The 12103-nt window shown below is 43.4% G+C and overlaps 1 protein-coding gene and 1 non-coding gene across 4 annotated transcripts in view; both read right to left on the bottom strand.

Moving 5' to 3' along the window:
- Positions 1-8738: 8738 nt before the first annotated feature.
- On the bottom strand, positions 8739-8800 carry LOC120366476 (U7 small nuclear RNA). The gene has a single exon (XR_005581133.1). It is a non-coding gene; the product is annotated as a U7 small nuclear RNA (small nuclear RNA).
- Positions 8801-10522: 1722 nt separating this feature from the next.
- The window catches only part of GLE1 (GLE1 RNA export mediator), a 49082-nt gene continuing 47501 nt past the window's right edge, over positions 10523-12103 (bottom strand). For all 3 annotated transcript variants that reach the window (XM_010351280.3, XM_010351281.3, XM_010351282.3), the window contains one exon: positions 10523-12080. In XM_010351280.3, coding sequence (XP_010349582.1) covers positions 12012-12080 — 69 coding nt within the window. In that variant the 3' untranslated portion in view covers positions 10523-12011. The remainder of the gene's footprint in view (positions 12081-12103) is intronic.

The raw sequence follows: 12103 nt of genomic DNA, 5'->3' as shown, positions 1-12103 counted from the left end.
TGAACCCGGAAGGCAGAAGTTGTGGTGAGCCGAGATCATGCCACTGCACCCCAGACTGGGTTACAGAGCAAGACTCCGTCTCAAAAAAAATAAAAAGTTAAACTTTTATGTTCTATATATTTTACTACAATAAAAAAATAAAGCAAAGATAAAGAAAAAAAAAAGCACAACACAAGCCACTGCTTCTAAAATCAAGCACCATATTAGAGAAGCAGGCTGATAGGGTCTGGGAGTGTGGCCTTGCCAAGGTTTGCTTTAAGACACCAGGTGACAGCAAAGATGTAAACTCCTCCCTCCCCTCCCCTCATCTGACCACCTAATCTGGCTCCAGTCATTTCATATCTGTTCCTTTGCGGGGCTGCCTGCTAGACCTGGTCAGTCCATGTCCCTCCTACTTACCTTGAACCCACTACTACAGTTAGTTTCACAAACCACATCAAACCTTCTCAAAAAGTTTCAGTAGCTTCCCATAGTTTACAGAATAGGCCATACTTTGGAGCCGCCACAGTCTTGTTCCAATTTACCTTTTCATAGCATCATTCCCTACAGTTCTTCTCTACTGATCTGAGGTAAGCCTCTTCCAAAACATTATTTCTCCAACTCCATGCTGTTGCACACAACTTTTTCCTCCAATTAGAATGTCCTTTCCCAACACTCACACTGCTTTTCTGCCTGAAAATCTTACCAATTTTGAGCATATGTAAGTAGAACATTTCTGTGGCCAGGCACTGTGGCTCACGCCTGTAATCCCAAAACTTTGAGAGGCTGAGGTGGGCGGATTACAAGGTCAGGAGTTCGAAACCAGCTTAGCCAACATGGTAAAACCTTGTCTCTACTAAAAATACAAAAATTAGTCTGGTGTGGTGGTGGACACCTGTAATCCCAGCTACTCAGGAGGCTGAAGCAGGAGAATCACTTGAACCCGGGAGGTGGAGGTTGCAGTGGGCCAAGATCGTGCCATTGCACTCCAGCCTGGGTGACATTGCGAAACTCCATCTGAAAAAAAAAAAAAAAAAAAAACCTTTCTGAAGAAGAGCAGTTTGACAATGTGAATCAAAATATAAAATTTGCATGCCATTTGATCCAGTATTGTTAGTCACATCTAGAAATCTACCTTAAACAGGACAAGATGCATATTCATTCAGGACAGGTACGGTGGCTGACACCTGCAATACTGTCACTTTGGGGAGGCCAAGGCAGGAGGATCACTTGAGCCCAGGAGTTCAAGACCAGCCTGGGCACCATGGCCAAACCCTGTCTCTACAAAAAATACAAAAATTACCCAGATGCGGTGGAATGTGCCTATAGTTCCAGCTACTAGAAGGCTGTGAGAGGATCATCTAAGCCCAAGAGTTTAAGGCTGCAGTGAGCCATGATTGCGACACTGCATTCCAGCCCAGGTGATTGAGACCCTGTCACAAAAAAAAATAATAATAATAATTATTATTATTATTATAAAAAATAACCTAGTCAGGCCGGGCGCGGTGGCTCAAGCCTGTAATCCCAGCACTTTGGGAGGCCGAGGCGGGTGGATCACGAGGTTGAGAGATCGAGATCATCCTGGTCAACATGGTGAAACCCTGTCTCTACTAAAAATACAAAAAATTAGCTGGGCATGGTGGTGCGTGCCTGTAATCCCAGCTACTCAGGAGGCTGAGGCAGGAGAATTGCCTGAACCCAGGAGGCAGAGGTTGCGGTGAGCCGAGATCGCGCCATTGCACTCCAGCCTGGGTAACAAGAGCGAAAACTTCGTCTCAAAAATAAATAAATAAATAAATAAATAATAAAAAATAAAAATAACCTAGTCGCCAGGCGCGGTGGCTCAAGCCTGTAATCCCACCACTTTGGGAGGCCGAGGCGGGTGGATCATGAAGTCAAGAGATCGAGACCATCCTGGTCAGCATGGTGAAACCCCGTCTCTACTAAAAATACAAAAAAATTAGCTGGGCATGGTGGCGCGTGCCTGTAATCCCAGCTACTCAGGAGGCTGAGGCAGGAGAATTGCCTGAGCCCAGGAGGCGGAGGTTGCCATGAGTCGAGATCGCGCCATTGCACTCCAGCCTGGGTAACAAGAGCGAAACTCAGTCTCAAAAAAGAAAGAAAAAAAAAAACCTAGTCACCAAGTGAAAAATGGTTACTTGCAATTCATAAATTCAAGATTATATTCATAATATGTATTGATGTGAGAAAATATTTGTTATTACTGAATTTTAGGTTACATGAATGGTGGTACCTCAGTCCACTTAAGAATTATATTCGCCGGGCACGGTGGCTCATGCCTGTAATCCCAGCACTTTGGGAGGCCGAGGCAGGTGGATCACGAGGTCAAGAGATCGAGATCATCCTGGTCAACATGGTGAAACCCCATCTCTACTAAAAATTCTTAAGTGGTACCTCAGTCCACTTAAGAATTATATTCGCCGGGCACGGTGGCTCATGCCTGTAATCCCAGCACTTTGGGAGGCCGAGGCAGGTGGATCACGAGGTCAAGAGATCGAGATCATCCTGGTCAACATGGTGAAACCCCATCTCTACTAAAAATAGAAAAAAAATTAGTTGGGCACGGTGGCGCGTGCCTGTAATCCCAGCTCGGGAGGCTGAGGCAGGAGAGTTGCTTGAACCCAGGAGGCGGAGGTTGCAGTGAGCCGAGATCGCGCCATTGCACTCCAGCCTGGGTAACAAGAGCGAAACTCCGTCTCAAAAAAAAAAAAAAAAAAAAGAATTATATTCATGTATTTGTATATATTACAGAGATAACTGAAAGGATTCACAATTAGTACCAAGGATAAAAGGATTTTGGGACACTTTTACCTTTTTTTTTTTTTTTGAGATGGACTATCACTCTGCTGCCTGGGCTGGAGTGCAGTGGCACGATCTCCACTCGCTGCAACCTCCACTTCCTGGGTTCAAGTGATTCTCCTGCCTCAGCTTCCTAAGTAGCTGGGATTACAGGCATGGGCCACCATACCCGGCAAATTTTTGTATTTTTAGTAGAGACAGGGTTTTACCATGTTGGCCAGGCTGGTATTGAACCCCTGACCTCAGGTGATCTATCTGCCTCAGCCTCCCAAAGTGTTGGGATTACAGGTGTGAGCCACTACACCCGGCACTTTTTTAGTTTTTGAATAGTTTCAATTATGTGGATCAAATAATATCTTGAAGATACTTTCCTGATTACTGTAATCACCAAGTAAGGCATTTCAAAAAGTATACTCCCAAAAATACTAGTCCAAGAGAAGCTCTGGAGTTCCATGGTCAGTTAATACTGCAAACTCTTCAAAGTTAAAAATTCTGCCAGCCACAGTGACTCATGCCTGTAATCCCAGCACTTTGGGAGGCTGAGGCAGGTGGATCACAACATCAGGAGTTCAAGACCAGCCTGGCCAACACGGTGAAAACCTGTTGCTACTAAAAAAATATGGCCGGGCGCGGTGGCTCAAGCCTGTAATCCCAGCACTTTGGGAGGCCGAGGCAGGTGGATCACGAGGTCAAGAGATCGAGACCATCCTGGTCAACATGGTGAAACCCCGTCTCTACTAAAAATACAAAAAATTAGCTGGGCATGGTGGTGCGTGCCTGTAATTCCAGCTACTCAGGAGGCTAAGGCAGGAGAATTGCCTGAACCCAGGAGGCGGAGGTTGTGGTGAGCCAAGATTGTGCCATTGCACTCCAGCCTGGGTAACAAGAGTGAAACTCCGTCTCAAAAAAAAAAAAACAATTACCTGGGTATGGTGGTGTGCCCCTGTAATCTGCTACTCGGGAGGCTGAGGCAGGAGAATTGCTTGAATCTGGGAGGTGGAGGTTGCAGTGAGCCAAGTTAGCACCATTGCATTCCTGCCTGGGCAACAGAGCAAGACTCCGTCTCAAAAAAAAAAAAAAAAGAAGAAGAAGAAAAGAAAAAAAGGAGCATTAAAAATTCAGAGTAGCATAGGTAAGGCACCAAAAAGTTTTCCCTCCAAAAAGTCCTTTTATCTCTCAATGTTTTATTATGGGAGATTTCAAAGATAATTAGAAAGCTAAACAAAGATGAACAGAATAGTACAACGAACGTACTCGCTAATTTTATGTGCCAATTTGACTGGGCCAAGTGCTGCTCAGATGAAACATTCTTTCTGGGTATGTCTATGTTTCTAGATGAGCTGAGCATTTGAATTTGTGGATTCAGTAAATTGTCCTCCCTAATCTGGGTGGGCATCAATTTGTTGAAGCCTGAATAGAACAAAAAGGTAGAAGGAGGAGCAATTTGCCCCTTTTGTTTCCTTTCAGCCTGTTTGAGCTGAGGCACTGGTCTTCTGCCCTTAGATTAGATTTATACTATCAACTGACTGGTTCTCCGGCTTTTGGACTCAGATTAGAATTTCAACCCCAGCTTTCCTGGGTTTCCAGCTTGCAGATGGCAGATCGTGGGACTTCTCGGTCTCCATAATCTCATGAATAAATTCCTCCTAATTAAATCTCATCATATCCCTGTGTATCTATCCATCCATGAATCTCCTATTGGTCTGTTTCTCTGGGGACCCGAATACAATGAACCTCCATATGCTTTTCACCCAGCTGCAACAATGATCAACATTCTGCCATTCTTGTTTTTTTTGAGACAGTCTTGCTCTTCTCACCCAGGTTGGAGTACAATGTTGCTATCTCGATTCACTACAACCTCCACCTCCTGGGTTCGAACAATTCTTCTGCCTCAGCCTCCCTAGTAGCTGGGATTACAAGTGCCTGCCACCATGCCCAGCTAATTTTTTTTTTTTTTTAAGACGAGGTTTCACCATATTGGTCAGGCTGGTCTTGAACTCCTGACCTCAGGTGATCCACCCGCCTCAGCCTCCCAAAGTGCTAGGATTACAGGCATGAGCCACCGCGCCCGGCAAGCAATTTTTTTGTATTTTTAGGAGACAGAGTTTCACCATGTTGGCCAGGCTGGTCTAGAACTCCTGATCTCAGGTGATCTGCCCACCATAGCCTCTCAAAGTGTTGGGATTACAAGCTTGAGCCACCGTGCCCAGCCCCATTCTGCCATTCTTATTTATTCAATTACATACCTACTTCACCTTTAATATAGTATTTCCCAAACTTATTTGACTGCTCCTTTTTTGGAACTCTGCAGAAAAGCACTCTGGCATTTAAACCATCAGCTGACTGGTTCTCAGGCCTTTGGACTTAGACTAGATGAGATAAATCTATCCTCTGTGCTCCCATAACTTTTAGCTCAACCCATCAAGTGCTCCAAGTGCTTAAATCACATTCTCTATTAAGTGAAAATTTTACCTGCAAGTCACCTATCTTGAAAACATGTTTAGTCAACATTCCATCCTTCAAGGTAACGTTAGTCACCAGGGTCCTGTTTTCAGGGTTTTAGGTTCCAGAGCTTGACTTTGTTACCTCATCAGAATTGTAGGCATGTTTTTATGCAGGGCTAAAAGAGAGCATCTTTTAATTTTGAAATAGCTTCCAATTTATAGAAAAGTTACAAGAATACTGGGAAGAAATCCCATATACCCTTCACCCATATTCTCCCATTTGTTAACCTTTGACCATGTTTGCTTCATTATTTGATGTGTGTATCTATCTATCTATATATAGAGATAACACACACACACAGATGTATACATATACATATACATACACACATGTGTATACACATATATATTCCTTCCTCCCAAATCATCTGAAAATAAGTTCCAGGCTGGGTGCAGTGCCTTACTCCTGTAATCTCAGCACCCTGGGAGGCCGAGGTGGGTGGATCACCTGAGGTCAGGAGTTTGAGACCAACATGGCCAACATGGCGGAACCCCGTCTCTACTAAAAATGCAAAAATTAGGTTGGCGTGGTGGTGCGTGCCTGTAATCCCAGCTACTTAAGAGGCTGAGGCAGGAGAATCGCTTGAAGCCAGGAGGTGGAGGTTGCAGTGAGCCAAGATCACACTACTGCACTCCACCTTGGGTGACAAGGCTAGACTCTGTCTCAAAAAGAAAGTAAAAGAAAATAAGTTGCAGACATCATGCCCACTTACCTCAATGTGTATTTTCCAAGAACAAGCACATTCATTTTCATAACCACAGTACAGTGATCAAAGAGATTCATGTTGACACACTATTATTACCTAATATATAGGCCTTATTGAAGTTTTGCCAAGTGTTCAAATGTCCTTTATAGCAAAACACACACACACAGAAACATCTTTATTTTTGGTGCAGGTTGCAATCTAGGATCACATGCTGTACTTAGTATAAATATCCTGAAAGAGCTTAAAAAAAAAAAAAAAAAAAAAACAAGTTCTTAAATACACCGAACTGGAAAAACGGGTATTTTTTTTAAATGGAACCTGGCCTTAAATGAAAACATAAATTCCTTTATAATGGGTGTTCTTCTAAATGCATGGCATAGCCAGGAGACTATAGTTCTAATCTACTTTTTTCCCCCCTAAAGACAGGGTCTCACTCTGTTGCCCAGGCTACAACGATGGCTCATTGTAGCCTTAACCTCCTAGGCTCAAGCAATCCTCTTGCCTCAGCCTCTCAATTGGCTGGGACTACAGGCATGTGCCACTGTACTCAGCTTTTTTTTTTTTTTTTTTTCTTTTAAGAGATGAGGTCTCACTATGTTGCCCCAGGCTAATTTCAAACTCATGGGCTCAAGTAATCCTCCTGCCTTGGCCTTCCAAGTCTCTGGGACTGCAGGTGTGAGCCACTGCACCCAGCCTAATCTACTTTCTGTAGGTACACAGGAAATCCAATGTCAGCAATTCATTAGGCAGGATGGAGAAAAGTGAAGGGGATTACCAGTTGTGACTTAAGGCTCTTGTAAGAAGCTCTGTGGCTCTTAACAGAGCTTTTGGTTTTCCTGACACTGAAATAGAAGATGTCCAAGCCTAATTATGTCACTGCTATCATCATAGAAAGCTTGAGAATTAGGAGAAATCTCCTAGCATGCAGGTGGGAAATCCTCAGAAATTCATTCTTCTATGTAAGGGATGTGTAGAGTTTCTGTCCTATTGGAATTTTTAATTTGTCATCAAATTTGCTTTAATATAGGACAATAATGTGACAAAAACATGGATCTTCAGCCTGATAAATGAGGTCAAGTCTGAAAGCAAGAAAGGAGACAAGTGAGTACTTGAATTAAAACCGAAGGCAGCCCTTGGTATTCTACTGTAAGGAATCTGATGCTACTCCCCATCAGGAGCTGCATCTCTTATCTAGTAGTCATTATCTCTATCCATGAGTATAAAAAACCTGGCCTCGGCCGGGCGCGGTGGCTCAAGCCTGTAATCCCAGCACTTTGGGAGGCCGAGGCGGGTGGATCACGAGGTCAAGAGATCGAGACCATCCTGGTCAACATGGTGAAACCCCGTCTCTACTAAAAATACAAAACATTAGCTGGGCATGGTGGTGTGTGCCTGTAATCCCAGCTACTCAGGAGGCTGAGGCAGGAGAATTGCCTGAACCCAGGAGGCGGAGGTTGCGGTGAGCCGAGATCGTGCCATTGCACTCCAGCCTGGGTAACAAGAGTGAAACTCCATCTCAAAAAAAAAAAAAAAAAAAAAAAAACCTGGCCTCAAGGCCGGGCGCGGTGGCTCAAGCCTGTAATCCCAACACTTTGGGAGGTCGAGGCGGGTGGATCACCAGGTCGAGAGATCGAGACCATCCTGGTCAACATGGTGAAACGCCGTCTCTACTAAAAGTGCAAAAAATTAGCTGAGCATGGTGGCACGTGCCTGTAATCCCAGCTACTCAGGAGGCTGAGGCAGGAGAATTGCCTGAACCCAGGAGGCGGAGGTTGCGGTGAGCCGAGATCGCGCCATTTGCACTCCAGCACTCCAGCCTGGGCAACAAGAGCGAAACTCCGTCTCGAAAAAAAAAAAAAAAAAAAACCTGGCCTCCCAGTGCTCTCCTTTCTTGGTTTACCATTGAAATCCATTAGGAATGCAATGACATATGCAAGACCACTAACCACTAAAGAATATTCATACTCATTAGAGGCATTTAATAGTTTCTTTTTAAATTTTTTATTTAAAAAATCTAATATTTATAATAGAGATGGGGTCTCACTAAGTTGCCCAGGCTGGTCTTGAACTCTTGAACTCAAGCAATCCTCCCACCTCAGCCTCCCAAAGTGCTAGGATTACAGGTGTGAGCCATCATGCCTAGCTGTAAGAGGTATTTTCTATGAAGTCATACAAATTCAAAGTGGAAGAGAACTTTAGATCATCTCATCCAGCAAGTTTTCATTTTCTTTTTGACAGATGAACTTTTCCATACATAATCTTACATGGAACTACAATATATTCTATAGCACATAAAGCAAAAAGGGTGTGGCAAGAGAGGATCCCAGAGTTCAATTAGAGCCTGTAAATGGTTGTGCAAAAAATGAGCTGCACAACTCTGGTAGGTACCATCCCTCTCCATCATCATTTTATTTATTTATTTATTTTTTTTGAGACGGAGTTTCGCTCTTGTTACCCAGGCTGGAGTGCAGTGGTGCGATCTCGGCTCACCGCAACCTCCGCCTCCCGGGTTCAGGCAATTCTCCTGCCTCAGCCTCCTGAGTAGCTGGGATTACAGGCACGCACCACCATGCCCAGCTAATTTTTTGTATTTTTAGTAGAGACGGGGTTTCACCATGTTGACCAGGATGGTCTTGATCTCTCGACCTCGTGATCCACCCGCCTCGGCCTCCCAAAGTGCTGGGATTACAGGCTTGAGCCACCGCACCCGGCCCATCATTTTATTTGTTAAAGCTTTCCAGTGAAGATCAGAAAACCTGCTAGACAAATTCTAAAAGAGCTACAACACTCATAGATTTGTCCAGTTATTAACAGGGCAGTTATCCAACAGAGGGTGGTAGTATCTTTTTTTTTTTTTTTTTTTGAGACGGAGTTTCGCTCTCGTTACCCAGGCTGGAGTGCAATGGCGAGATCTCGGCTCACCGCAACCCCCGCCTCCTGGGTTCAGGCAATTCTCCTGCCTCAGCCTCCTAAGTAGCTGGGATTACAGGCACGCGCCACCACGCCCAGCTAGTTTTTTGTATTTTTAGTAGAGACGGGGTTTCACTATGTTGACCAAGATGGTCTCGATCTCTCGACCTCATGATCCACCTGCCTCGGCCTCCCAAAGTGCTGGGATTACAGGCTTGAGCCACCTAGCCCGGCCAAGGGTGGTAGTATCTTGAAGGAAAGGGATGCCTGTTTGAAATTTGCACAAAGCCTCTCTGTATGTTGACTGGCTACAGGGCTGAGCCCCATTCACTCAACATTCCCCTGTCCTTAAGTCATTGCTTCCCAACCTATTCCCTGTCACGATACCTAGAAAATGATGCCTTTTTTTTTTTTCAGACGGTCTTGCTCTGTTGCCCAGGCTGGAGTGCAATTGCACGATCTCAACGCACTGCAACCTCTGTCTCCCAGGTTCCAGTAATTGTCCTGCCTCAGCCTCCCACGTAGCTGGGATTACAGGTGTGCACCACCACACCTGGCTAATTTTTGTATTTTTAGTATAGATGGGGTTTCACCTTTGGCCAGGCGGGTCTTGAACTCCTAACCTCGTGATCCGCCTTCCTCTGCCTCCCAAAGTGTTAGGATTACAGGTATGAGCCACCACACCAGGCTGAATGATGCCATTTTTAAGTAAAGCAAAGTTAAGGAGAGAAAATGTGAATGGAACCGTTCCTGGGGGCTCACCTACCACAGGCCCTGTCTGGGCTATCAAGCATAGCAATTCCTTTTGGGCCACCATGCCTGAAAAATTAAAACAAAAAAAATTTTTTTTTAATTGGGGAGGGATAACATGGGGAGAAATGCCAGATATAGGTGACAGGGGGATGGAGGCAGCAAACCACATTGCCAAGTATGTACCTATGCAACAATCCTGCATGTTCTGCACATGCACCCCAGAACCTAAAGTGCAATTAAAAATATATATATATTTAATTTATGTATATAATATATAACTTTTTGTATTTATATATTTTTATATAAATATAAACCTATTTTATATAATATATAATTTAAATTATATATGTATATATAAAATATGTAAATCTATATTTTGTGTGTGTGTGTGTGTGTGTGTGTGTGTGTGTGTATAGATTAAAGCTCCCTAAAGAGATGTAAAGCCTAAAAAAAAAAAAAATTTTTTTTTTTCGACATGGGGGTTTCACTATGTTCCCCAGGCTGGTCTTGAACTCCTAGACTTAAATAATTCTCCCACCTCAGCCTCCCAAAATGTTGGACTGCAGATTATGAGCCACTTAAGCCCGGCCCATTGTGTCTTTTGAAAGATTTTAATACTTTTCACATCTCTTGCTAGACAAAATAGGGTCACCTATTGGTACATAATTCCAAAAAAGGAAACAACAAAAAAAGAAGTAATATTCCCAAGGTATATATAGGTCAAGAAGACAAAAAGGAATACATGCATACCGCTCTATACCTGGACTTGTATACTACCGTGTCCCTAATGATTTACATAACTCAAGGTAGAGGAAATTGATCATACTGAACCAATATATCAACAATGGGTTTTTTTAAAAAATCAAGCTTTATTATTTATTTTTTTGGCACCATAGTTAACAATTCATAGAATGGGTCACTTCAGACCACTGAAGAGTACCAGTGAAAGAGTACCAGTACTCTCCCACAAACACACCCCCCTCCCCCACAAGACATTTAGCTCAGAGGAACACATCCATGGCCACTGCAAAGAGAATTAGTCTTTCCCCAAAACAAATCTCAACTCTTACCTGAACAACCAATCTCTGAATTTCTGTAGTGGCTTTTTTATCATCATTTTTATTTAGGCAAATTTATCATCATTCATTACTTAAAACATAAGAAAATTACAAAGCAGTGTTCAATTCCTGCATAACACCTTTATTTAATCCCAATTCAATGTTATGGATGCTCAGTGAATGTTGCAAGCCCCATCTCAGCCCATCTTAATTCAAACTGAAGAGAAACAAAACAAAACAAAACCAAAAAATGCACCTGCCTGGTTCACGCATCCTTAGTCACCTGGGGACCAAATTCCAAATCAGAATGACAAAGAGTGCCCCTTAGTTCAATATTACATGTGTTTCCAGTCCCAACCCCAGAAACTAATCTATCCATAGTGTCATCTGGACCTTAGTCCATGTGTGTATCACATATTTCCTCTGGCTTTAGAATGATTTCATAAGCTGAGAAAGGCAAAACAACCATATCCCAGACTTCCATGTAAGTATCTGGCTTCAACTATCAAATAATACTTAAAAGGGAACCTTATGAGCCTTAGTTCTTTCTTGAAATTCATCTCAACAGGGGTGAGGGTGGGTAAGTAGGTGGGTGCAAATGGTGGGCTCCCTCTGGCTCAGAGTGCATTTGTGAAGGTATTGCCAACTTTCTCAAAGATACTAGAGACAAAGGACAGAAGAGAAGAGACCAAGTGCTAAACACCTTTTATCACTTTTGCAAAAAACCAAGAAAGGCCAATTCCATTTATTTTATCATGTGGATCTTTTTTTTAACAGAGTCTTGTTCTGTCACCCAGGCTGGAGTGCAGTGGCGCGATCTCGGCTCACTGCAACCTCTGCTTCCCAGGTTCAAGCAATTCTCCTGCCTCAGCCTCCCAAGTAGCTGGGATTACGGGCGTGTGCCACCATGACCAGCTAATTTTTCTGTGATTTTTTAAATTAGACACTGGGTTTCACCATATTGACCAAGCTGATCTCGAACTCCTGATCTTATTATCCGCCTGCCATGGCCTCCCAAAGTGCTGGGATTACAAGCATGAGCCACCGTGCCTGGACATCAATGTGGATCTCTTAAGGAACTACCAAATCTACTAAGGGACCTCCAAGAATTTTGTGACCCATGAAAATCACCTCTCCTAGTCACAAGGTATAAATATATAAAAAAATACATATTGGCAAATTTCTGTATCTGACATGATTTCTCCCAAATACAGTTGTCTTTAGTTCCTTTATTATTGCCTCTTTGCAACATAATGGTGATGTTGGGTGATGGAATGACATCAGGAGCGCCAGAAGGAAGAAGTCAGAAAGCCCTTGGGAACAGGAATGTCCTTGTGTTGCAAACATTTCTGGTCAGGGAAAGATGAAGAAA

This window comes from Saimiri boliviensis, chromosome 2 (assembly GCF_048565385.1).
Source record: "Saimiri boliviensis isolate mSaiBol1 chromosome 2, mSaiBol1.pri, whole genome shotgun sequence".
NCBI classification, from domain to species: Eukaryota; Metazoa; Chordata; class Mammalia; order Primates; family Cebidae; genus Saimiri; species Saimiri boliviensis.
This window is presented reverse-complemented; position numbering and strand designations above follow the sequence as displayed.